At 48.5% G+C, this 26,838-nt stretch overlaps 1 protein-coding gene across 1 annotated transcript; it reads right to left on the reverse strand.

The window, feature by feature from the left end:
- Positions 1-2,569: 2,569 nt before the first annotated feature.
- G6PD (glucose-6-phosphate dehydrogenase) lies at positions 2,570-26,693 on the reverse strand. Its single transcript, XM_072627215.1, has 13 exons — positions 26,411-26,693; positions 24,695-24,822; positions 14,628-14,665; positions 14,400-14,508; positions 13,797-14,014; positions 12,718-12,876; positions 12,407-12,532; positions 10,771-10,864; positions 10,042-10,228; positions 6,651-6,886; positions 4,161-4,237; positions 3,160-3,252; positions 2,570-3,074 (listed from the first exon to the last, which is right to left on the reverse strand). Exons 1-13 carry the CDS (start codon positions 26,679-26,681, stop codon positions 2,984-2,986), a joined length of 1,827 nt encoding a protein of 608 aa, XP_072483316.1. The 5' UTR covers positions 26,682-26,693; the 3' UTR covers positions 2,570-2,983.
- Positions 26,694-26,838: the final 145 nt, after the last annotated feature.

The following is a 26,838-nucleotide window of genomic DNA, read 5'->3' on the forward strand; positions in this document are numbered from 1 at the left end:
CCACCCCTTGTGTCCCATTTCATGGAGGAGCAGGATGGAACACTTCTTGTTCCTTTAGCCCTCTCCATTCTTCCAGCCAGGCTGGTGCTTCTCTAGGAGGTGGTAAGCATTTCCAACAAGCTTCTGCCATGTAGGAGCTGGGCCAAGTGTGGATCCTCCATATCTGGGGCTGAAGAAGCACGTGTAAAAAGCAGCCTGGCCTTGGCCCCAGAACCAAGAGCTAGATTCAAATTTCCTCCCTGATTGTCTAAGTCCCAGTATCATCTGAAAAAAGGCTAACAGATGCTAAGCCCAACATATGCAAAGCATTTTGCAAAACTCTAAAGCTCTAGAGGAACTCAGGTGGGGGAGAAGCCCCACCCAGGTGGGGTAGGGGGAGACCTGACAAGACTGCCAAACTGAAGTCAATTTTCTTCTTCCTTTTTTAGGTGGAAGGCAGGGTTACTACTCTGATAGAATAAGGAATGCCGAAGACAGTTCATCTATTAAATGCCTGGTTGAAATCATGTGTTGCCTTTACTCTTGTGGACATCATGGTTGGTAAGTTGAATGAGGGGTAGGTGTGTAAGCTGGAGGTATCAGGACTTTACTACTATTCTTTACTGGACACTGGGAGATGGTAGTAGGGAAAATTTTGCCCATATGGCTCTAAGGCTAGCACCAAGAGAGGGGAAGGGTTCCTCTCAACCATTCTTCTGGTTCCAGAAGGATGACAACAGTCCTGACTCTGCAGAGTAGGCTTCAAAAGGAAACCATGGGAAGTGATCTGCCCAGATGTGCCTTCCCAGGTTACTTTGGGGACAACCTCAAATGGGAATGGACCATAGGAGGAGACTGTCTCTCCCCTCCTCCCCCGCCTCAGCCTACAATGCAAAGTTTGTTAGATAAGTGGCTTTTACCTGGTAGACACATCAGCTTAATTGAACTGGATGGAATCGACCCTGCAGAAGGGCTGCATCTGACCAAAACATTCAACATGGAAGATCCACTCTTCCACCATAAAGCCACAGTTGTCTACCTCTCCTACTCTTTAACTTGTCATCTTTTGCCCTCTGAGCCCTCAGCCGTTCTCTAGGTCTCTATCTCCCTGACTTCACATACCTTTGTGATTAGTCTCATCATTTTAATGTTTCATTTGCTACCACTCAGAGTTCCTTACTGGTTGAATTATTCCCCTGTGCCTAACTGATGGCTCTTTACTTAGGAGTGATTCCCCTCCCCAACATTTGATTTCTTTATTTCTGCCCCAGGGCTCCTGGGCCACAAGGGGGAAAGCCAATGGGCTTACTGCACCTCTTACATATCTGTCCTAAAAGGTTGTTTTGTGTTGGTTTGTGTTAGATGTAGGGGAAGTGTCAGTGGTAAGGTGGGAGGAAAAATGCAAGGAATGAGATCAGGTAGTCCCACAGAAAGGGAGGGGCCACAGAAAGCTCTGAGGGCAAAGGGGCTTCTGAGGTTCTGTTTCAATCCCCTTCATTTGATAGGCAAGAGACAAGTCCCAAATCGAGCCAGGATGCAAACCCAGGTCCTCTCATTAAAAATACCACATTCTTTCCACAGTACTTAGCAACTCCTAATCTTATTTCCCCATGACAACTGTTCCACATTTTTTTCTCTTCCAAACCCTATACTGAAAGCAAATGACCCAGACTGTTTCATGGAGACTGAAGCCATCCAGAAGGAAACATGCTATGTCTGCTCCTTCCTTTTATTCCTCTTTATTTTTATTTTCCTACCCTCTGCAACTATTTCTCCCTCCACCTGCACTCCATGTTATTCCAGGAGCCTTGATGCTGGTACCCATCCCCTCTCCATGCATCTGCTGGGTTGCGTCCCCCTCTGACCAGAGGCTCTGACGTTGTTAGGCACCCTGCTCCACACCACTGGGCTCTCTCTGTATCTGCCTGTCTAATCTCTCCTTATTAAATCAGAGCATCTGGAGAACAGGGATTGTCTCATTTTCCTGTGTCCCTAGAAGCTGAGCATGGTACTTGGCACGTAAGATGATGCTTTTCCTTTCATCCGCTCTCTCCTTCAACCCTGGGGAAATAAGGGCTTCTATCTCCAAAAAGCTTTTCCTTGAGCTAGCCCGTCCAGCTAGCTCTCCTGCCTTTCTAAGACTGCATGGCCAATCCCCACTGTAGAAAGCAAGATGGCCCTGAATGGTCTTCTTTCAAGTCCCAGGGCCTCATGCCTGGGACCAAGTCTTCCTTCTTTCTCTGGGCCCTCTGTTAGCTTTTGTCAGTCCTAGCCCTCACACAAGGTGAAAAGATCCACAGGAGGTAAGCTGACATAAGACAGCTAGCCTCCCCTGCTGGAGGATCCATGCACCAGGACCCAGGGCATTCCCATCCTGGAATGGAGTGGGCCACACATCTCACTTCAGGGTGGGAATGGTGAAGTGGCCCCATCTCAAAGATGGTGTCACGAATCCTAAGTAGCCAGGAGGGCCTCATATGTATCTCTTCTGCATGAGAAAGGTGGGATGCTTAGGTTTTCTGTAAAGTCCAGGATGAAGCTAAGATAGCACAGTATGGACACAGAAGCAGTCACAATATGTAAACAGGGAGACTGGTAATTCTCTGTATTTATAAAGCTGCAGTCCTGAAGGGAAACAGAGGACACCTCCAGCGACTGCTATTGGAATGTAGCTGGCTCTGGGAGCTCAAAGCAGGAGGAAGTATGTCTGGTAGCTGCTGAATGGCAGACCTAATGCAGCTGTAAACAGGGCTGAGAAGTTGGTGGCCAGGTCCCCGGGGCTGCTGGGAGTGGAAAGGGCCAGGGAATCTCTCAATGGGGCCCTCCATCTCCCCCAGGGACGGGCTCCTGGTCTTGTGGTCCCAAGAGTTTCTGGGTGAGTAGAACATGAACAGGGGATGGGCAGAGAGACAGACCCTAAGTGAGGCCAACGGGCTAAAAGGATGAGCATGGACGCTGGGGATGGGAAACAAGGGGGAGGAAGCTAGTGGGCTGCCAGGCTGCCTCAGAGCTTGTGGGGGTTTACCCACTTGTAGGTGCCCTCATACTGGAAGCCCACTCTCTTCATCAGTTCGTCTGCTTCAGGAGGGCCTCGGCTGTGAAACAAACACAAGGGCAAAATGAGGCTATGCTCTCGGGCTGCTGTGAGTGTTGTGGACACCCTGGAAGCACCCATCTCACCTGCCATAGACGTAGGCAATGGGCTGGGTCTTCTCCTTCTCAATGTGGTGCAGCAGGGGCGTAAAGATCCTCCAGGCTTCCCGAAGCTCATCACTGGAGGGAGAGAGAGAGGAGGCACCCAGATGGGCCTCATCATGTGGGGCCTACAGCTGGACAAGCTCCAGGAGGGGGGCTCAGGAGGCTTGGGCACCCAAGTGGCAGCAGCTGCTGAGCCACCCTCCCCTTAACCCAGAGCCAAGGATCATGGAGGGCAAAAAAAAAGAAATGGCAGCGAGCAGGAGAGGAGGGGAAGCCTAAGGGAGGAGAGAGGCAAGCTGTGGACATTTTTACAAAGTAGAAAACTGAGGCCCAGACAGGCAAAGGGTTCATGAGATCAAGGTCACATAGCAGATTAGTAATGGCTGAACCATGAGGAGAATTCAGGTCTCCTATTCCTCTGGGGCATGGACGAGGTAGCAGAGATAAGGGAGAAAGGAGAAGAGAGGCAAGAGAAAAATCTTTCTGTGATCTCCCCCAATCCCCAGGTGCTGCCAGTGTAGAAACTGGCCCTCTGCGACCGCCTCCCCCAAGCCCAAACATGCCAAACAGCCACTGCCAACCTTAGCGCTGGCCCTCTCTACCTTCAGATTTGGGGGAGAAGTAGCAGCTTGGCCAAATCTCTCTAGCTGAGAAACAAAGCCCCCTGTGACCTGGGCTAGGTCCTGTCATGCCTTGGGAGGGGGAATTAGGCAAAGTCACCTTTTCTCCCTCTTCCCACTGTAGGCCTTGAGCAGCAGGTATTAAGGCTTTCCAGGATGAGGCTACTGAAGGATCATGGGATTCTAGAGACCATCTAAGAGGAAGACACAGACCCAGAGCAGGCAAGTGACTTGTTCCAGGTCCCAGAGGTGGGATCTGAATCCAGATCCTTCAGTCCCAAATCCAGATACTCTCTTTCTGTCCTGGAGGAGAATGGGGAGCAGCGGTGGTCCAGGCCCTCACCACTCCATGGCATCTCTCACCTGCGCACAAAGTGCATCTGGCTTCCACAGAAGACATCCAGGATAAGGCGCTCATAAGCATCGGGCAGCTTCACATCCTGCAAGGCCATAAGGAGTAAATGAGATGAGAGAAAGCACCACAGTAGGGAGGTCAGGCAGGGAGCAGCCAAACAAGCTTTGGTTCCCTTGCTCCCTCCCTCCCTCCCTCCCTTCCATTCCTTCATCCATTTGTTCATTCATTCCACACATATTTGTTACTTAAGTACTGTGGGGGCAAGGTACCAGGCTAGTTCACACAAGGACTGCAAGTCTTAGAAAAGTTGCCTTCCCTCCTTCCTCCTAACCCCTCCTTCCCTCTCTGGCCCTCAGTATGACTGCTGTGTGCCCTGGGTTCTCCCAACCTATATGACACTGGTTCTGGCTTCCCTGTCTGCCCTGCCTGTGCTAGAGCTTCTTGGTCAGGTTTTCTCAATGCTGCTCCCCATTCTCCACTTTTGAGCCTCGACTAACTTCTTTCTGTCATGTCTCCCCTGCAGTCCTTTTCCCCTGGGTAATTCCTACCATCTGGCTTGACTTCCTTCCTCTGTTTTAGTTTCTGGATGATGCTGGAACAAGCTCTGGAATCATGTTGTTGGGGAGCCTGGCCATACCTGTGCTGTACTTGTTGGCTGGCTTTTGTTGTCACCCCCACCCCCAATTGCCCCAGGAACTCTTGCAACATGACCTTCTTTCCAATCTTTGCCTTTCCCTTCCTGCTCACTTCTACTAAGGGCACTGATAGCCCAGACTGGTAACCTCAGAGTGAAAACTGGAAGAATCAAATGAATTCTATTTTGTATCGCTGCCAACATTTTTGTAACTGCCAAAGTCATGTTTCATTTGTCTCAGAGTCGTTTGGAAATTCAGCTTCCCTAGAAAGCATTCATGGTCTCTGCCCAATTTTTGAAGTTCGGTTCTCCTGCTAATCACTGCTAATCAATTCTATTCTCATGTCAAGGAAATCTGTTATCCGTGAATGATGAGGATGAATGCCAGGGAATTTGGTCCACTACTGCCAAACTGTTCTTGCAGGTGAACTCAAATGAGGAGTATTTCTTAGTGACAGGATGGAAGGAGGGGTTGTTGCTAGCCCCTTGTTACTAATTTCCAGCTGATCATATCGTGAAACCAATCATACTGTTTTCCCATCTTCTAGTTTTTGGATGGTCTTCCTTTTGTCTGTAGAAATGATGTGTCTGCTCTCATTCTGGGCCTTTTGGCTTCTTGCTGAGTAGCTAAAGACTGCTTTTATTAGTACCTGCTAGCCTTATCCCTAAATTGAAAGTGCTTAGAACTTCATGCCTCAGTTTACTTTAATTCTGATTGTAACCATAGCCATAAGTCATTCATCACTCTCTTGAAGCTGCCATGTCCTATTCACTGTTGCTTCCCCCACTGTCTCCCTCATCTCCTCTATTGTTGTCATTTGTCTTTTGTTTCCAGAGAGGACCAATGATATCACATTGGGTGATGTCTTAATTTGTGCATGAATTGGATTTAAAAGTGAGGCAGAATTGCACAGTCATTGTCCTTACTCTCTTTTCTAGAGTCATTGAAGTCCAGTGGTAAGATAAAAGTCTAGATGACTGGTGATGGCCCAGGATGTAGTAAATGACCTGGGTGTCTTAGATATCTGACCAAGCTCAAAGCTCTCTACAGAACTTGCTTCAGTCACCTTCATGGCCCTTGCATTAAACTGTTCTCATCCACCCATTCTGCCAGGGGAAGTTTTCACGCACTTGGGGTAGATACCCCCTAACTCACTGACAGGTTTGAGGCCCATCAGTTACCCTCAACCTGGTTTAGCCCATCTGCTGAGATGATTTTACTGGGGTGTGGCCACTGTACATGCTATCGTTTCTTGGAACCATAGGTGAGGGCCAGGTACCAGATGGGCACCAGAGGTGATGCTGTGAGGGCTGAACACCCTGAACACCCCATAGCCCTCCTCCTCTACATTCATACCATGCCCACCTTAGTTGAGTTCTGTCAAAAGCCTCCTAACCATTCCTCCTGCAAGCAAACTCCCTTATGTGCCATTAGGGTCTCATCACTCCTCTTAAAAACCAAACCAAACCAAACCAAACATGTCAAACATGTCAAAGTCCAACCTCCCGATTCTGGCACTCAAGGCTTTTTCCAATCTGGTGATAGCCTACCTTTAACTTCTCACTATTCCTCACTAAAAATCAAACTGGAACACTGGCTATTTCCCGGTCAGGTCCTGCTCTGATTCTTTCTCTCCCTCTTCCTCTCTGCTGAAATCTTTTCAAGGTTCAATTCAGAGGCTTTAGCATCCTCTCCCTCCTTAAACATCTAAGAGCACTTGACCTGGCCCTCTTCTTGGCACTTGTACCACTCTCCCTCATCTCAGAGTCACTCTCGCCCTTGTCACATATTTGGCCCACAGTGGTTCCCAGCCAGCTGCCCCCTACACTCAGTCCTAGGCTGGGCAGCTCAGGATCAGCTCACTTTGTATCTGTTGCCATAGGTCAGGTCCAGCTCTGACTCTTCGGGGTTGAAGAACATCCCTGGCTTCTTGGTCATCATCTTGGTGTAGACAGCCTCATTGGGCTGCACGCGGATCACCAGCTCATTCCGCTTACACTGGCGCTGGAAGATATCACCGGCCACATCCCGGAACTGTAACCTCACTTCTGCTTTGCGTTCATTCAGGGCCTTTCCACAGCGGAGGATAAAGGGGACTCCTGGGTCAGAAAGCACAGACGGAAAAAAGGAGATCACTGAATCTGGCAGGCTCAACTGCTTTTTGGAGGACTTCCATTGTCACACTGATTGTCAGTCATTCTCTGTGGCCTTCCCAGAGCTGTAGGCCATCTGGGCTGGGCGGGCTGGACCATCTACTAGGTAGGAGGATCATGGCTCTCTATATTCTCAGTACCTAGCGCAATAGGCATTAGATGAAGTTCAACAAACATTAATTAAGTGCCTAAGTGTTGAGTATGCAAATATAAAAAATGAACCAGTCCCTGGTCTTCCATTCAACTGGGAATTAGAATCCTGACAAATCATCTAATTCAACCACTATATGTGAGACAGAAGGGACCCACAGCTAAGGAGCAGCATGTTTGGGGATCTCTCCATCACTGCCCTCTCGGCAGTTTTCTGGGGAGAAAGGGCAAATTCATCAGAATATCTTGTAGATGACTTCATATCTATAATCCACAGCAAATTGCTTGCCTTCTCAAGGAGGGAAGAGAGAATTTGGAACTCAACATTTTAAAAAAACATTAATTTTTTATGTATAATTGGGACACATTTATTTGATACTGATTCACTTTGTCACATGGGCCAATGACAGAAAGGGGAATGGTTTGAGGAAAGGACCCTGGGCAGGGCTGAGGAGAGGGACGGGAAGTGGGGTGGGCTATGAGGCCATTTGTGGCCACAACTTAGTTACATAAAGAGAGAAAAATCCGCATTCTGTTTCTATCTTTAAAATGACATGCTCTTCCCCAATGGGTATATGGTCCAAGGATATGAACAGGCAGTTTTCAGAGGAAGAAATTAAAGCTATCTATAGTCATATGAAGAAATGCTCTAAAACACTATTGATTAGAGAGATGCAAATCAAAACAACTCTGAGACACCACATCACACCTGTCAGATTGGCTAACATGACAGAACAGGAAGATGATAAATGTTGGAGAAGATGTGGGAGAGTTGGAACACTAATTCATTGTTGGTGGAGCTGTGAGCTGATCCAACCATTCTGGAGAGCAATTTGGAACTATGCCCAAAGGGCTACAAAAATGTGCCTACCCTTTGACCCAGCAATACCACTTCTAGGACTGTATCCCCAAGAGATCATAAAAATGGGGAAAGGGTCCCACATGTACAAAATGATTTATAGCAGCTCTTTTTGTGGTGGACAAAAACTGGAAATCAAGGGGATACCCATCAATTGGGGACTGGCTGAATAAATTAAGGTATATGAATGTAACAGAATATTATTGTGCTATAAGAAATGATGAATAGGAAGACTTCAGATAGGCCTGGAAAGACTTATATGAATTGATGCTAAGTGAAAAGAGCAGAACCAGGAGAATTTATACAGGACTTTTTCTGGTAAACTTAGAACTTCATTGCAAGGCAAGGACTTAAAAAATTCCCAAGGGTCTTTTAAGGCAAAATGCCCTCCACATCCAGAGAAGGAACTATGGAATTCAATTGCAAATTGTAGCAGATCATTTTCTTTTGTATTACGTTTTGATTTGTTATATGATTTCTCTCATTCATTTTAATTCTTCTATACAACATGACTGTGGTGAAAATGTATTTAATAGGAATGTACGTGTAGAACCTATATAAAATTGTATGCCATCTTGGGGAGGGAGGGGGAAGGTGGGGGGGAGGAAGGGAAAGAAAAAATATAGGTTGTATAGTAGGGATTGTGGAAGACTGAAAATAAATAAAAATAAAATAAAATAAAAAAATAAAAAAATAAGGAAAAAATAAAATGACATGCTCTTCAAGTTTCTCTGATAAAGGCCTCATTTCTTTAAATATATAGAGAATTAAGTCAAATTTATAAAAATAGGAGCCACTCCCTAACTGATAAATGATCAAAAGATATGAACAGTTTTCAGATGAAGCAATCAAAGCTATCTACAGCCATATGAGAAGATGCTCCAAATTGCTATGGATTGGAGAACGCAAAGGAAACGATCCTGAAGTACTTCCTCAGACCTATTAGATTGACTAATAGGACAAAAAAGGAGAATGATAAATATTGGAGGGGATGTGGGGAAAATGAGACATTACTGGTGGAGTTGTGAACTGATTCAACCTTTCTGTAACCTCTTTTCCTTGGAAGTATGCCCAAAGGGCTATAAAACTGAACATATCCTTTGACCAAGCAACTTAGTCTGTATCCCTAAAGAGATAAAAAACAAAAGGGAAAAGGACCTATATGTACAGAAATATTTATAGCAGCTTTTTTTCTGGTGTCAGGGAGTTGGAAACTGGCAGGATACCCATCATTTGGGGAATGGCTGACAAACTGTGCTATGTGACTGTGATGGAATACTGTTGTACTATAAGAAATGATGAGCAGGATGTTCAGAAAAACCTGAAAAGACTTACATGAGTTGATGCAAAATGAAATGTGTGTACTGTGTACAAACTAACAGTAATATTCTAAGATGATCAGTTGTGAATGACTTAGTTACTCTCAGCAATACAATGATCCAAGACAACTCTGAAGGACTTATGATGAAAAATGCTCTCCATCCACAGAGGAAGAACTGACAGTGTCTGAAATGAAGCATACTTTTTTAACTTTCTTGAGGTTCTTTTTGGTCTATGTTTTCTTTCACAACATGACTATTATGGAAATGTTTCACATGACTACACATGTATAACCTGTATCAAATTGCTTGCCTTCTCAGTGAGGGGGAGCAGGGAGGGAGAAAGGGAGAGAATTTGGAACTCAAAGTTTTAAAAACAAATACTAAAAATTGTTTTTATGTGTAATTGGGGAAAAAATAAAATACTAAATAATTTTTTTTAAATGCTCAAAAAGAAAAGAAAAAAGATATGCTCTTTCTCCCCGGTTTCTTAAGGAAAACTTCTGGACACATTTTGATTTTGCCTCAATTCAGCTAAGGCAAAAAGGAGACTTGTTTGTATCCTGGGCAGGGCTCAAAGGGTTATGATAAGGGAAGCCACTGGCCCAAATTGGAAACCTAGAAAAACCAGGTGGAAGAGTGGCAGAGGGAACCATAAGTTCATAGAGCTAGAGGTCACCATGACCTCTAAGGTCAAAGGCACAGTAGTCACTAATAAATGTTTGTTGTGGATCACTAAGATCAGGAAAGAGGGGACAAGGAACATTACCTACCATCCCATCTTTCATTTTCCACATAGAGGACCACAGCAGCAAAGGTGGCAGTGGTGGAGCCCCGGGGCACTGTGGGATCATCCAAATAGCCTTTGGTGGCTTCCCCTTCTCCATCTGGGTTCCCCACATACTGGCCCAAGACCACATCAGTTGCTCTCACCTCTGAGATACACTTCAGGACCTTCACCTGGGAAAGCAGAGGGAAGGTGTAGTGAGTTGAGTTGGCCATAAACCAGGTCCAAGGTGTGAGGCAAGGGCCAAAGCATGAGAGCTGGGGTAAGGGACACAGAGAGACACTAGGGGTCAAGGAGATGCTGTGTACTCTGGGAAAACCCAACTGGTCCCAGAAGCTTGGCTCACCAGTCCGTAGGCCAGCTAAATCAATGGGCACAGGGGCCCTGAGGGGCATAGAGGAGGATACCTCTCCCCGCTCCCCCTACCCCCCATGACCCTGTCTGCAGGCCTCTGCTGTTAGACACGTGATGCTTCCTTCTAACTCAGTGTCACAAGAGGGAGTCAACCCACTGCCTCACTAATTCAAATGCCACAGGGCACTTTAGCCATAGGATCACAGAGAGATAGGCTCTTGGTGTTCATTCATTTCTTCCTGTGGGGAGTATTCCTGGCATCCATCCCAAGTATGGCCCATCACTCCAGCCTAATTCAGCCTGAGAGTTAGCATCCCCAATCAGGTAAGCCACCCTGGGCAGCTTCAAAGCAAGGGGAGACCTTTTCATCCCGGACATCATCAGAGTTGGTGGAGGCAGGTTTTTCCATGGCCACTAGGCAAAGCATCTGCAAGAGGTGGTTCTGCATCACGTCTCTGTGGGGGCAGAAAGGAGGTCAGGTGTGAATCTCAGACCTAAAGCTCCAGGACTGGAGACATGTGGGGCAAGGAGAGAAAGAAGGCAAGGAGGGCAGTCAGGGCAACCATACCATACAAGGTGGAGAATGTGGGCATATTTAGCCTAGAGAAGGTTCAGAGAAAATGGGAGAGCTGCCTTCAGGCTTTGACAGGCTCTTTGGTGAAAGAGGGATGGCCCTCAATCTGCCTGGCACCAGAAGACAGAAGCAGGGACAGCCATGGTAGGAGAAGGTGTCAAGGTAACTTGCTGGAAGGCAAACCTTCTTACCAGTGGGATGGGCTGCTTCAGGAAGGGAGGGAGGGGGATAGGATGGGATATGATGGCCAAGGCCTGAAGGTGGCCAATGGATGAATATACTAGGTAGGTATTCCTTTCTGAGAATGGGTTCACCTAGATGGCCACTGAAGTCCCTGGGATTCGTGAAGGCCCACTTCCTTTCATGAATATCACCTGCTCCCCAACCCCCAAAGCCTGGGCGGCCTCCCCATGGATTCAGCCAAGTTCCAAAGAGCTCCTAGGCCACAGAAGCATGAATGGGACTGTGCATACTACCTCAGCCACCCTTGGTCCTTTTCTTGTATTCCTTCCTCTCAAGGGCAGTTTAGAGTCCTTTGCTCTCTGCTCTGCTCTGTGGAAAGGTGTTCCCAGTTGGGCACAGGAACCCTGGGTAGAATCTTGCATACCTTGAACCTCAGAAGCCTGTTGTTACCACCTTACTCCCACCCTGTGCTTTCTTAAGGCTAGAAGATCCCAACCTCTCCCTGTTTCTTGCTGCAGGCCCTGTTGGCCTCTCCACCATCTCTACTGCTCTTCTCTTAGGATATCTCTCAAGATCCTTTCCTCTGGTCTCTGGGTTCAGACCTGTGATTTCAAATGTACAGGCAACTCCTGGTGTATGTCCCAAGCCTGGAGGCAGGACTTAAATCCAAGAATCCAAGGCTAGCCCTTGATCCACTTTGCCAGGCTAGCCCTTCTCTCTCGCTTTAAGAAGTGACCTTGGTCTCCAACTTTCTGCTCTGCATAGGAAGGAATCCCTTTTACAGCTTCCCCACCAGCCTCTGCTGGAACACTTGGTGGGACGGGGAGCACACTAGCTAGCCATTCCAGGGTCTGTAGTCAGGCAGAAGTTCCCCGACGCTCCAGAAGGGGTTGGGAGAGGCCTCAAGATCACAGATTTAAGGCTAGAAAGGTCCCCAGGAATCACCTCCTCATTTTACAGAGGAGAATGGCTGGCCGAAGGGCCAGAGGCTTTTCTGACTCCGGTACATCTCACTCCCTCCCCATACATGAAGGCAAACTGATATCTTTGTAACTTGTACTTGTGGCTCCTCTTTTGACTCCTGGGACCAAGCAGAGCAAACTCAGGTCCTCCTGCAAAGGACAAAAGGCCCAGGGGAAAAAAGCTGGGAGAGGTGCCCTCCTCTCTGGGGGAGTTCCCAAAAGAGAATCAGCCAAAGCAGCAGCCACATCCTCCAGGGAGGCGCTGCACCCGCTCTCACCGAATGATCCCAAACTCATCAAAATAGCCCCCTCGGCCAAGAGTGCCAAAGGGCTCCTTGAAGGTGAAGATGACACAGGCAATGTTGTCTCGGTTCCATATCGGTCCAAAGATCCTGTTACCAAATCTGGGGAGAGAAGGAAGAGAAGAATGAGCCCCAGAGATGAGTGCCAGGGCAGCCATGGCCAGCAGGCCTTGGCTTCCTCCCTCAGCCACTGCTCAATCTTGATGCTTGGGGCCCTTTCACCAGAGGAAGGTGAAAGGCCAGGCAAGGTTTGTCCTGGGTCTAGGCCAGCTGGGCTATTTGCTCACCTTAGCACCATGAGGTTCTGTACCATTTCCTTGCCCAGGTAGTGATCGATCCGGTAGATCTGGTCCTCATGGAAGAGTGAGGAAATGTGGTTTGACAGTTTGTCAGAGCTCTGAAGATCTTTTCCAAAAGGCTTCTCCACAATGACCCGGTTCCAACCTCTGGTCAGAAAGAAAGGGAGCCAAAGCCCAAGGCCACTCATCTCCTTGTGGGCATGCACCTAGTAACCACCCTTGCCCCCATTCACCCAGCCGCAAGAATCCTTCTGGCTCAGAAATGGCTTCGTAAGGCAGGAGGGACTCTGGCTTGTGACATCCTGGACTAGAGAGCTGAAAGGACCTTCAGTGGTCATTTAGCTTGACTCCCTCATGTCACAGAGGAGAAAACTGAGACCCAGAGATGGGGAGAGATTTGTCCAAGGTCCCAGAGCCTTGGGGAATAACAAGGAGTGAGTAACAGGGAGAACAGGGCCTAGATTCAAATCCAGTGCCCTTTCTCAGGAATGGACAATTTCCTCCAAAATGGGGGTGCGTGTGGGAGCATCCCAGGCCAGGCTAGGTCTAGTGAGGACAAAGTTAGAAGTTTAGAGGGGCAGCTAAATGGTGCCATAGTGTACAGAGCACTAGGCCTAGAGTCAGGAAGCCTCATCTTCCTGAGGTCAAATCCTGCCTCAGACACTGTAGCTGCATGACCCTGGGCAAGTCCCTTAACCCTGTTTGCCTCAGTTTTCTCATCTGTAAAATAAGCTGGAGAAGGAAATGGCAAATCACTCCAGTATCTCTGCCAAGAACACCCCAAATGGGGTCATGATTGAAATGCTGGAACAACTACAACAGGACGTTTAGGGTTTAGGTCCCCTCTTCAGGGAAACTGGGGAGACTCCTTTTTAACCCCTGCTAAACTCCCTTTCCCACCTCCTCATTTCTCTTGCTTGCCCACCAGTGCCTAGTATTAAGCTCTGTCTGTGGGCAGCCCCTTCCATAAGGCAATGAGACATGACCCTTCTCCCAAAAGTCATTCTTCTGTGTCACCATCTCCCTCAGGGTAGCAGAATGACTGGGGACACAAGGGGCACTCTTACATCTGGCTCATGCAAGTCTCTTTGATGTTCTTAGTGACAGCTTCATAGACTGTGGGTGGCAAGGCTAGGTAGAAGAGGCGGTTGGCCTGTGACCCATGATGCAGGGAGTTCATGTGGGCATTGAGACGCTGAAAGGAAGCTGGCTCATCGTATTGGCCTGCCACGTAGGAATTTCGAGAGAAGAACTCCTCCAGCTTCAGGTTCTCTTCCGGGGTGGCCTGGGCAACACAAAGACAGGAAATCACAGTACTCATCTTTGTCAGAGAGACTCAGCGCATCAAGCTCAGCCCAGGAGGGTAAGGATGGAGCTGAGGATTCAAAGGAGGAGCTCTTTCCACCATGTTCTACCATCTTACTATTGTAAAATCACACCCCTCTAGAAGGAACTCACCCAAAACCCGGCTGGAATGAGGACAGTGGGCTGGAAGAGGAGAAGTAACAGGGGGCCCAATTCCAGATTAGAAGATCATTGACGGAACTAGAAGGGACTTCATGAATCTAAGTTCCTCATTTTCCAAAGAAGGAAACTGAGGCCTAAGAAGAGGAAATGGCTTGCCCAAGGTCACACGGGTGGACAGTGACTCCCAGGTCTAGGGTTCCCACCTTAAAATAGGGCTCGCTTTGCTTTCGGATGTCATCCACAGTGAGGTTTGAGCGAGCATAGCCCACAATGAAGGTGTCTTCGGGGAGAAGCCCATCACGGAACAGCCACCTAGAAGAAGGGGCTCAGGCTGGGGATTGGCAGGGCTAGGTTGGCCTGGCCCGCCCCCACCTGCCCAGTCTCACTGTCCTCTGCCTGAAGTGGAGGGAGTTGGCACAGAGAAAACTTACCAGATTGTAGGGTAGATTTTCTTCTTTGCTAAGTCACCCTGAAGAAAAGAGCAGATGAGACTGGTCAGAGAGGGCTACAGCAAAATGGAAGTTCTTCCCGCTTTTCTAAGTGCTGCTGAGCAGCTGCTGACTCAGTTGTTCATTCCCTATGATCCAGTGTCCAGGCCTTGTTTTCTCTGTTAGCTGAGGCTGTTGGTCATGCCTGGGACCTCCCTCTGTTTATACTATCCATTGGGGGACCTGCCTTGCCTTAAGGGGGAATCTTGAGGAAATGGAGCTGGCAGAGACCTAGGAGAAACCATGGGCTAATTGTCCCTTCATGTTATAGATGAGGAAGCTAAGGCCCAGGGGAATGAGGTGAAGGAACTTCTCACAAATCATATAAATGGTAGCTGCCAGGATTTGAATGCAGGGTCTTGTAAGAGCAAGCAAAGTGGGATTTTTGTTGTTTTCTTTCTGGAGTTCAGTTTTCCAGGCACATTGAAAACATCTGAAGACTCGACCTCCTTTGAACCTCGGTAGTTCATAACTGTGCTGAATCACATGGGTTGTGATGCCTTCTGGCTCTGATCCTACTAGCTGAAAACTATATATACTGGGAGGCTGGTATTTTACTTTGGGGGTTCACTTATGAGAAGAACCTTTTGATTCCTTGGATGGGACTTAAGAGTCCCCTCGACTACTCAGAGATTTGTGCTTTCCCATCCGGTGGTGCACGTAGGTGGTTGTATAAATTTGTTTAGACAGTAAGAGCCTTGTCTATTGAATCTTTGTACTAATTTCTCTGTATTTTCTCTACTGGTATTTTCTCCATGTTCAGGGTGTTAATCTTTCCCCTGAACCGGTGAATGACTTATGTGTGTTTAATTAAAGAAGGATTGTTAACCCCTTTTAAGCTTTCCTTTATAAAGCAGACCAAAGAACCTGTGCTAGCAGGCCATCCTGGGTGTGCTAGGATGTTTGCTGTTACAGGCCTCTGGCCCCAGAGCCAGCTATTCCAGAACACAGTATCATAAAATGATGTTTAGGGCAATCAAGTTTCTCTTGAGAATCTTTCAGGTGTGCCAAGCACTGTGCTGGGGAAGGGGTGGTGGTGGGGTTTTGCCCTGGGGAGGATCCCTAAAAGTCAGGAACTCAAGGGTCTACTGCCATATCTGGTAGGCCCTAAGTGGTGTACACACTTGCCTTCTCTTCTAAGAAAGGCAGCCTGAGCCTGGTACCCAGTAGTAGTGGGAATGGGGAGTGTAAAGGGGTCCTAAAACCTCATAGATGGGAACCCCTTTACCAGGCTCTGTGATGGATTAGGGCCCAGACTTTCATGGCAGATGGGTGGGTGGTAGCTCAGGGTAACAAGGTCTGGGTGATCGGATTTGTTCTGCAAAGGCCCAGAGGACACAGCAGGGGTGCAGTTGTTGAGAGGTCGATGGAGCTCCATGAAAGGAAAAGATTCTGGTCACTCAAGCTGTTTAACAACAGCAGGGGTGGTGGGCTCCCTTTTCTTGGAGGGCTCCGAGCAGAGGCTAGAAAGCCACTTGGTGAAGATGTTCTAGAGGGAGGAGGCTCTTGGCCACTTCTGGATGGACTTGACAGAACTCTGTGCTTTTGGGAAATTATGGTATGTTACAGCCTGTCCACTGGTGATAGACAGCACAGGGCAGAAGCTAGGCACCTCCATTTAAGGCCTGCTCAGACATGTCTAGGCTGTGTGACCCTGGTCAAGCCACCACAGGCCAGAGGATGCAGAGCAAGGGCTGATATGCACTGGGAGCAGAAGGTTCTTGCTCAGAGCTCTTTAGAATAAGGAAATTGCAGAATGGGTATCCTCACCAAAAAAAAAAAAGTCAGGTGAACACTGAGTGAACATTGTCACGGACAACCTTGAGCAACAGAAACCACTATGTGCAAACACAGGGAGCAGCACCTGGCTGCAGGGGGAGGAAGACCAGCATCTTGGAGGCAGGAAACTTCAGGGACTTCAGGGTTCATTTTAGACCAGTGCCCTATTTTACAGAAGGGGGAGCTGAAAGCCCAAGAGCGAAAGTTGCATGGCAGGGTCTGGTGAGGCCAGGAGTTGGAAATGGGGGTAAGCTGAGAACCCAGGTTTCTCTACTCAGAGCTCTCTCTATTCCCTTTCCTGGGAATGATGTCTAAAGGTCCCCAGGAACCCAGAGGGCTCATTGCTGCCAAGCATTCAGCCCTCATTCTGCTAGAGAATGAGGCTTCCTTCAGGGATGATGGAGGCGCCAGGGGAGGGTGATGGGCTGTCTGAGTGTCAATTGTCCTATGAATGTCCCAAACCTGGGCATTTTCTCTTCCCCCTCTTCCACTCAACTGGACCCCACAATGCAGTTCTCTGGGAATGGTTCAGTCCACAGACTTCAGAGTATTTCAGGCAGTCTTCTCCTGTCCATGGTCTTCATTCTTCATGCTATGACATGGAAGGGGCAGGGCCAGGTTGATCTTTGTGTTCCACTTCGTCCTCCCATTTACTGTTTGTGACTATACTCACTAAGGGAATCCAAGATGCCTCCTCAACACCCTTCTGAATCTCCCATTGAAAGCAAGTTGGACCAGGTGCTTGATCTCAAAAGGTCCCTTCCAGATGAGGATTGTGGGGCCCAGTTCTTATTCTTGCTTTCCCACTCACTCAGTAGTAACTGAGCTTGCCACAACTTCTCTCTAAGTTAGATTTGCACTTTTTGCATGATAAACTGCTGGGCAGGGGCCCCAGCCTGTTGGGGTTCAGGAGCCTGGGAGAGGTCAGCTTCAGACTTCTGTTCTCTATAGGAGACCATATCCTTGATATGACAGCTAACTCTGTCTGGGGGATCCAACCTTGAGGTGAGGGGATGACAGGCCTCTTACAATGAGGTGACCTCAGCCAACCTTCATGGGGCCCAGTAGGAGCTGCTTAGCTATCGGGTGGGTGGGGATTCTGCTGAATTGTTTGCACAGAGCAGACTTGGCCCAGGTTCAGCTGGCCTCACTCCTGAGCAGGCCAGTTCTGAATGCTGGGGACGGGGGAGAGGGTGGAGTTTGCTAAAAGAATAAGAGAGGTACCTCCCTCAGAAAGCTCAGAGCTGAAGATTTAGGATTGAGGAAAGGTGAGTCACTGCAAGTCGGGAGTTACCTCAGTGTCACCATGACACAGCAGAAATGACTTCAGCAAAGGGGCCAGGGGTGCAGGGGGGGAAGTGATGGGGTAAGAGTTCTGAGCTGAGACTGAGAGCTGGAAGGATCCTCCAGGAGAAGCTGGCCCAGAGAGGAAGTAGCTTGTCCAGTCACATAGCCAAGAGAGGTCTTCTCCCTTCTGGTCTGGGAAGTCTGCATACATGCTCAGGCCTTATCTGTCTCACTTTCTGTCTCTCTTTCTTTCCCTGCCTCTCATACTTAGAGTCTCCCTTAAAAGATGGTGAAAGAGCAGCACAATGAATAGAGTGCCAGCTTTGGAAAGGCCCTGGGTTTGAGTCCTAGCTCTCATTGCTACCTCAGTTCCCTCAGCTAACAAAATGAAGGCGCTGGACTCACCCTCTAATGTCCCTCTGAACCATCAATCTGTGAGGTAAAAAAATAAAAAAAATGTCCCTTTCTGACTCTTGACCAAGGCTAGAGCACTGACTGGGAACCTTGGGCAAGCAAAAAGTACTGCTGACTGCCCAAGGGCCAGAGCAGTCGGATTGCTCAAGCAAGTAAGGGGGGAAGAGGAATACAGAGGTAACCTCCTAGACAGCAGGCCTCCCCACCACTGTTGCCCATATTCTTAGGGGGCCCTTGGAGGAAGGATGAGGCTTATCTGTATCAAGCAGAGATGCAGCCAGATGAACTGAGACTAGGTGGAGTTAGCCTGAGACAGCTTCTTGGGGAAGGAGACAGGTCAAAGGAGGGAGGGGGTAGGGAAAGTGGGGGAAAGCTCTGGTCTGGCTCCTCTGGGGCTCAGATACTACACCCCCCCACACACACCCTGGGGTTGGCCCATCAGCAACCCAACAGACCTGCTCCACCAAGGATCAGAAAGCAAGATTCCCCCACCCCCCACCCCCTTCAGTCCTGGAAATGACTGCCTGCCTGTTAGCAAAGCCCATGGCACCATCAGTTTACCTTACTTACTAAGAGTACTGATACAGGAGAAGGAGAGGTACACTTGGGGTCAGGGGGTCCAGGTCTAAAGGAGTCTGATTTCTGTCAGGGTCTGCCAAAGACTTGTGGCCAAGCCACTTAATCCTTCTCTGTCTAATGGGATAATACTGCCCACACACACGTCTGAATTGCACCTCCCTCAGAGAGCTGTGGAGATCAATGAGATGTGGGGCACTAGGGCAAACATACAGCATAAACATCATTGAAAGTCAAAAATAAACATGCGATCAAAGGCAGTCTTCTTGGCAGTGTACCCTGTCCAAAAGAGAACTTCTCACCTATCCTCTTGTGTCCTCCCCTCTTCTGCATTTCCCTAGTTCTTTTCACAGCACCATCATCCTTCTGATCTCATTCAATGAGATCGTCCATATGAAAAAACGCTTAGCACAGACCCTGGCACACAGTAAGTGCTATAGAAATGCTTATTTCCCTTCCTTTCCTCCCTTTGGTGTCTCAGGTTCACAATATCAGGGTCATCCTTGTCTCCTTGACCCCCATGTAGCCAAGCAATTGCCAATTTTGCCTCTGCTATCTCCAGAACATCTCTTTCCTCCCACTGCTTCTCTCTGCTCATATATTCCAACAAGCTACTACTAAGTTGGTCTCCCAAGCTGGCCTGCCTGCCTCTGCCTCTTTCTGCCACTCTAGCTCATTCTCTACATTGCTGCCCAGTGATACAGCCAAATGTCTGGCCTGGGCACATCCCTTCATGGTGACCCCCACACCACCTCACCTCTGTCCTTGGATCCCCTTTGTGCATGAAACTTTTCTGGATGCTCCCCAAATTCCTGTGTCTGTCCTCCAGCTCCCCACCCCCACTTCCTGGTATTTGACAACTATATATTTATCTCTTTTAAGCTATAGAGTTTGCTTGTGTAAATTCTCTCCCCTATCAGAATTGTTTCATTCAAATCACCATTGTCTCAATGCCTCACATACAACGGGCACAGGGATGTTAGCAGATTCGTAGGGTGGTCAAACTTCCTCTTGGGAAGCCTGTAAATGTGACTTCTAGGAGGTCAAGGACAGGTTTTCTGCCATGGAGCTTCCAGGGTGGGCACGTGAGCCAGCAGATCTCCCCAAGTGGGGAGGTAATGAGGTGGGAGGCAGAGAAGTAAAAAATCTATAAGCCTGGTGAGGAGAGAAGAGGAAGCCATCCTCTTCTACCCAGCCCCCACTCAGCTTGGGTTTTGGCCAGTGCTTTAAAGAGCTGCCCCACCCTAACAGGAACTTCCGGAATGGGCTTAGTTGCAGAAATCTGGAGGGTACCCCAACCTGCTGATTGCTCCAAAGTGCGGTTACCCCACTACGGGACTGCAAGTAGGCCTTGGGGGAACCTAGGGGATCACCTAGCCCAAAGAAGGTACTCCATGGGGGAAGAAACTAAAGGCCAGAGAGGGAAAGGGAGGGATTTGCCTCAGCCCCACAGCTAGTGAGGGTGAGAACTTTCCCTGGTCATTGGGTTGCCCACCTACCCCCTTCTCCCGACAAGTTTCAGGTATTTCTATGCTCACTGCCAATTTGGTTAGAGGTATTCCTTTGGAGGGGCATTCCTGGATCCTGACCTTAGGCCAGAAGGGAGGGCTCCCCATTAGAGCTTCAATTGAGCCCCAGGCCCCCTGCTGGACCTTGTTTCCTGACTGTTTACCACCCAACTCAGGTCTTAGTGCCCAAAGACCCGAATCCAGAGCTTCTGGGGGCCTAGAGTCTGGACCAAGGCAAACACAAAACCTTATTGCTTCCTTTGGATGGAAATCGCTCTGTAATGAATCCAGCACCCTGACTTCTTACACTTTGTTCAGTTATGCCTGACTCTTTGTGACCCTGATGGGGGATGGAATGTGGACTCCTAAAAGGAAAAGACCATGTCTTTGCCCCCAAACTTTCCCATACATTTCTACCTAGATACTCAATAATCCTTTTAATTGTCCTTTCATTGTGGCCCAGACCATTTACCTCCCTCCATAGACTGCACCTGGCCCACCCCAGGCTACCTGCCACTCCTTAATCCCATCTAGATCTTCTCAGTCTTCTGTATAAAAGTACCAATTTTACCCCCATTAAATTGCTTCTGCTGGCATCACAATAAACTCTCTACTTTGACTGGAAGGCTTGAGGGGTCGAATTTTTCGTGGCAGACCGCCCTCCCCAACCCTTGCATTTCAGAGCTCTGGGCATCCCAAACCATAACAACCCCATTTACAGTTTTCTTGGCAGAGATAGTGGATCAGTCTGCCATTTCCTTCTCTAGTTCATTTCCCAGATAGGAAACTGTGGCAAACAGGGTCAAGTGATGTGCCCAAGGTCACACAGCTAGTAAGTATCTGAGGACAGATTTGAACTCAGGTCTTCCTGATGCCAGGTCTGGCACTGTATCTACCTGTAATGGCAAGTACAATGGCAAGGATCTTTTGCTGTTTTCGTTTTAGTGTAATCAAGAAGTGTAATACCTCTATTTGAATGTGACTGAGGAGGATCTCTCCTATCCACAGTAAGATCTGGAAGATTTGTAAGAAGGTCCACACCTTTTGTTAATGAGGCACTGATTCTCAAGGGATGTGATGTCCTCTGGCTCTAAAAAGTGTACTAAATACTCTGAGGTGTGGGTTTTACCTTGGGGTTTACTGACTATAAGTGTTTGTTTGAGGCTGCTAAGTGAGCCCCCTCCTTCCTCCCCCACCCCTCCACCAGCCAAGATCAAGAAGTCATGTTTCCCTCTCTGGTAACTATGGCTGGATGGTTGGGGTCCAATTGTTTGTTGAATTCAGGCAGAGGAAGCCATGTCTGTTGATCTTTTGATTTCTCTGTATTTTCTTGGAAGTTCAGAGTGCTGATTTCCCTGAACTAGGTGAATGATATATGTGCTTGGTTAAAGGAATGATACATGTGTTTGATTAAAGTGATTGCTAACCCCTCAAAAGTTGCCTTTCCTTTTATGAATGCAGATCTAAGAACCTGTGATAGCAGGCCCCCCTGTGTATGTTGGGGTGCTTGCTGATACACCACTGTGTCACCTAACTGCCCACATAGACTTCTTCAGAGGATGACAAATCTAAGTTAACGTCTTAAAGTTGACAATAATGGCGGCTGAATGTCCATGACCTTTCTGGCCTAGAATGCAGGCCCCTACCCCCAGCTACTGAGCCCCATGGAGCTCTGCTTTACTGAAGTATATCCACTTTCTGTTTTCTCCCTCTCTCTAGCAGCCTTTATCCTCACTTGTAATTTTCTGGGTCTAATCACTGATGTCGACTGGGAAAGCAGATCACCCAGCTTATTAATCAAAGTGTTTTTAAAACAAGATTTAGTAAGGATGTCACCAATCCCTGCCTCAGCTACCCTGCAGAACCAGGGACTGCTACCTTACTTTCTAGTTTTTGCTTAGGGATTGATAACCAGAGATGCTGGAACAAAAAGGAGGGACAAGGCAGCCACAGAGAGGGATTCTGGGATTCTGAGCCTGAGGCTGATCAGGGCACTCTCAGCTCCTTCCTATCATCCATTTGAGTTCCATCCTTCCTATGTCTGTCTCTAGTCTCCTTTTTCCTCCCCTTCCATAGTGTCCCCCGGAGCCCTCCTTCAATCATATTAGCCCTAGGCACACCTTCTCAATAATGAACTCCTTGTAGATATTTTCTGTTGAATTCTTTATCTCCGTGGTGTTCCCTCTGCTCACACAGAATCTGACCTTCTGGAATACAAGGACTTTCCAGCCAGTTCTCGATTAAGGTAAGTAGACTGATCTACAGACCACCCATGGCTCTGTGGGTCCTGCCACTGCTGCCAGCCCAGGAGTTGAACTGGTGTAACTGGTTTTACTGTAAAGTGAGAACTATCTTTTGGGGGCTCTTTATCCTAGTGCTTAGTGAATGATGCTTGACATTGAAAAAGCCCTTCCCAATCCCCAAGAAGCCCCTTATCAGCCCAGGTTGCCCTCTCTACCCTGATTTTGAGGGGAAAAACAAAAGGCTCTAGCCTGGGAAGCTAGAAACCTGCCTAACACTTGCCAGCCTCATTAGACATTTTTCTCCTTAACTCTAGTTGAGTCAAAGTGGCTGTCTTCCTGCTCCACTCTGCATCTTTCCATCCATGCCTTTGGATTCCCCAAGCCTTCTCTGCCTCTTAGAATCTCTCTACTTCCTTGAAGCCTCAGCCTAAACACCATCTTCTCCATGGAGACTTTCCTGGTCCCTACAACTGTTAGGATCCCCCCTTCATCTCTATACTTTCTTATATTCATTTGGTGTACACACACACACACACACACACACACACACACACACACACACACACACACACACAGAGTCTTCTCGGACCTAAATTCCCTGGAAGCAGGGACTGGTTCTCTCTTGCCCTTATATCCCCTATATGTCTGACATCCTATAGACTCTTAATAACTGCTTGGAGGACTGAAGCACTCCTGGGAGTGGAAAGTTGTGGGCATGGACTTGGAGAGATTTTGGGGGCTACACGGAGTACTTTCAATGGATTCCTTTGGGACCACAGAGGTTCCCATTGAAATAATATTATTTTACTTATATGAAATGGGTCAATAGATAGCAAGACCTTGGACTGACAAAGGTTGGGAAACAGTGACTTACAGGAACAGAGGTACTTGAAACCAAGAAGGGCATGGTGAAAGCCAGGGAAAGAGAAGGAAAGGCTTCTCTTTACTCTTGCCCTCTTCTGCCAACTCATTCCACTCTCTGCACACTCCATAAGCTACTAATGGCCCTCAGGAAGCACCACTTTGTCATTTCAGAGTGCAAAATCCCCAATGCCCTGGCCCGGCTGGAGGGACCCAGCATTGGTGAGGAAGGATTAGGGTTGGAAAGGGCTGAGTTTGAATTCCACCTCAGGCCTTTACCTTGGGGATCAGAGCTCTCAATCAGAAATGCCAGCATGGTTAGGAGGCCCATAGAAGCACTGAGAAAGGTAGAAAAGTGTTTGGCAAACCTTGTAGCACTCTGGAAATGCCAACGAGCATTACCAAACTTGAAGAACAAATGATCCTAGAGCAGGTCTGGGGTGATAAGTGCAAGTTTAAGCCCAAACCCTGAATTCTAAATGAAACTTGGTGAAGAGGACACTGGGGAACAGGGGCTTCTAACCCCTGGTACAGGGGTGGGGCTTTCCTTCCAAGTCTCCAATCAGTTAATTTAGAAGAGTATTCCTTTCAGCACCCCAGAAACAAACCAACAACCAACCCAAACCATGATGACATTCCTTTGAAGGACTTCAAACACCCCTGGGGTCACAGGGCTCAGTCAGAGGGAAATAGTGGGGTATTTAGTAACCCTTAAGGGGCCCCAAAAAAGCCCCTTATCAGTCTATTCAAACCAGGCCTGGAGAAGACTGAGCCAGGTTAGATGAAGAAATTACAAAGATAAGCAAGATAACCACTCAGTTGATAAGCAAGAATGACCCACGACCTTTCCGACACCATTTGCCCTCAAGAAAGTCTCACCAGCCTTAGGGAGTAGCCTTCCCTCCTTCCCCTATTACCAGCCTCTCCACAAGTTGTCCTCTACACCCTGATTTTGAGGGGAAAAACAAAAAGCTCTAGCCTGGGAAGCTGGAAACCTGCCTAACACTAACTTGCTCTTGACATCAGGGGGTAAAAAAATCACGTTAGTAATTTGGGTTTTATTTTCCTCATCTATAAAATGAGGGTGATAATCACTGCCCTGACGCCAGGACAAGAAATCAGGAGAAACAAGATAGTATGAAAATAATCTTCAACAGAGGGCCCAAAGAACAGAACAGAAGGAACTGGGCCTTTGGAGATACTGGGAGACCGAGGACTTATGCTGAGCAGAAGCTGTGAGGTGAGTGCGCAGGTAGGAACAGAGAATCTGGAGCCAGAAGTGGGGTGAGTCCCAGCTCCTTCATACTACAAACGAGGAAAGTTGAGGCCCAGAGTGACTCACCGAGGCTCCCATGATGATGAATATGTGTGTGTCTGACTGGTGGAAGGCATCACCCTGGTACAATTCTTCCCGGAGAATTCCACACACTTGGGTCCGGCTCAGTGCCACCTGCTCTGCCATGTTGTTTTCTAGAGGAATGAAAGGATTGTGAGGGAGCTCTGGCAAAGAGAGAGTTGGAAGGTCATTGCCCCTCCCCCTAAGAGGGACAAGTGAACTCCCCAGGCAGCCCAGATTTCAAGTGGTATCTCCAAGAAGCAATTACCAGTTCAGAGTTTAGGAGAAGGGATAAAAAACGTTAGGTTTCTGATGCCTTGAGGGTATCTGAGGAGGCTTCCAGCAGTCACATTTTGTACCTGTTAAGCCCATTTTAAATATCCTACGTTTGGTCAGGATACTCAATGGCTAAGTCTGGGGATCAAAGTGGTGTTCCCCCCCCCCCCCTTCTTTCCAAAGTGGATGTCTGGAGGATGAGTTCAAGCTGGAGCCTCTCATCTGGGATTCTAGTTCAAGGTGTTCATAGCTTGAGGGGCAGGATCACAGGTGGGGGTTAATGTCGACTAGAAAATCAGGACCTAAGCAGGAACATTATTAATTCACTGATCTTCCTTCTGCTTTGAAGATAATGGGTCCCAGTCTCAGGCAGAATGCTAATTAGCTCCTTTATCCTCTTGCTTTGAAGATGATAGGGGTGGGGGTGGGGGTGGGGGTGGTAGGGAGTAGGGGGCGGGGTGGGGGAGGGGCCTAGTTCTGACTCAGTCACTGTCTGTGACCCTGGACAAGTTTATTTCTCTTGGAGTCCAAAGTTGCTTCCCTTTTAAGGGAGCTAGACTGACTGATCTGTACATTTCCATCCAGCTTGTATATTTTTTGCCATATGACCAGTATAACCAAGCACAAAATATTATTTCTTCTTGGCCTTTTCTGATGTCTCTCCTATTTCTAAAACTGGCCTGTCCCAGTCCTCACAGTCACTACTTTGGAAAATCCTCAGGATGCAACATTATCTGGCATCTGCATCAGCAAGGCACTGGACTGTGGAAGAAGACTGTTGCAGGTGCGTGGTTGTTTTGTTTTTAAAAAGAAGTCTCAAGGGAGAACCTAGAGCAAAAAGACAACCTTCTCCGCAAGGGGTTATGCCACTACCACCAGGGTCCAAATCCAGCTAACTGCAGTTCAGCCAGACCCCTGCCACAGGTTCGATTGTTGCTACCTGTTGGGGCTTGTTTCAACTTCCCTAGGACCTCAGTGGGATCTGATCTCCCTCAGCGGATGGTTCCGAAGGGTTAGAGGTTCTCCCTGATAGGTAGGTAGGAGAAGCAGAGTATTTCCAGTAGTCAGTTTGATCACATGCCTAAGCTAAAACCCCTTAGGGGATATAGAGGAAACTTTCCTTTAGATCTAGGCCCCCAGAGACAATCTACAAGGGGCAAGAAAGCCAGGCCAGGGCTGAGATGGGAAAGAGTACAGTATCTTATCTGAACAGGAAGGTCATCAATCAATGCAGAAACAGCCTTCTGACCAGGGTTCGGAGGAAGGAGATGAGGGAGGATGCTTGGGTAAAGAGGATCAAAGAGCCTGGAGACTAAGTCGAAGGAGGGAACTGCAGAGGCTTAAGAGAAAGGCTATTAGGATGGAGAGCTCAGGACAGAGGCCAGGATGCAGGGCGGGGCTGAGGATGGAGGAGGTTGGGGTTGGGCAGGCCGGGGGCCTCCTCACCAGTCTTCGCCTCCGGATCCTGGGTCACTTGCTGATCCGGCAGAGGAAGGGAGACGACCGGGCCCGCTGCTGCGCTCGGGTTAATGCCTCGTCTGCCCGAGTGCAGTTCGGCTACACTCGCCCGACTCCCCATCTCCTCCCCCTGGCCCAGCCCCGTTGGCCCCTGACTCCGCCCCGGCCCTCCCTGCTCCCCCGGCTTTGGCTCCGATCCAGACCTGGGATTCCGCACCTCGCGCTTCAGGCGCAGGAGAGCCCGCCTCCTCAGCGACATCTCTCTCTCCCACCCCCACGTGGCCTCGCCCGGCTCGCCGCTTCCGCCTGCGACGTGGCCACGCCCCCCGAGCCGGCCATGGGCCCGCCCTTCTCAGATCACGCTCCCTGTTCTTCTCGCCAAGCCGAGGTCTCCCATCTCTAGCCGGAAGCCCCGC

Source organism: Notamacropus eugenii, chromosome X, assembly GCF_028372415.1.
Source record: "Notamacropus eugenii isolate mMacEug1 chromosome X, mMacEug1.pri_v2, whole genome shotgun sequence".
NCBI lineage: Eukaryota > Metazoa > Chordata > Mammalia > Diprotodontia > Macropodidae > Notamacropus > Notamacropus eugenii.

Bases quoted from the DNA above. Each gene is read 5' to 3' on its own strand.
- G6PD (XM_072627215.1), bottom strand. From the start codon at position 26,681: ATGTCGCTGAGGAGGCGGGCTCTCCTGCGCCTGAAGCGCGAGGTGCGG. The intron at 14,015-14,399 runs GTGGGAACCCTA...TGTGTTGCCCAG, and splicing joins AAAGCGAGCCCTATTTTAAG to GCCACCCCGGAAGAGAACCT. The intron at 4,238-6,650 runs GTGAGCTGATCC...ATGGCCTTGCAG, and splicing joins CCTATGGCAACAGATACAAA to GATGTGAAGCTGCCCGATGC.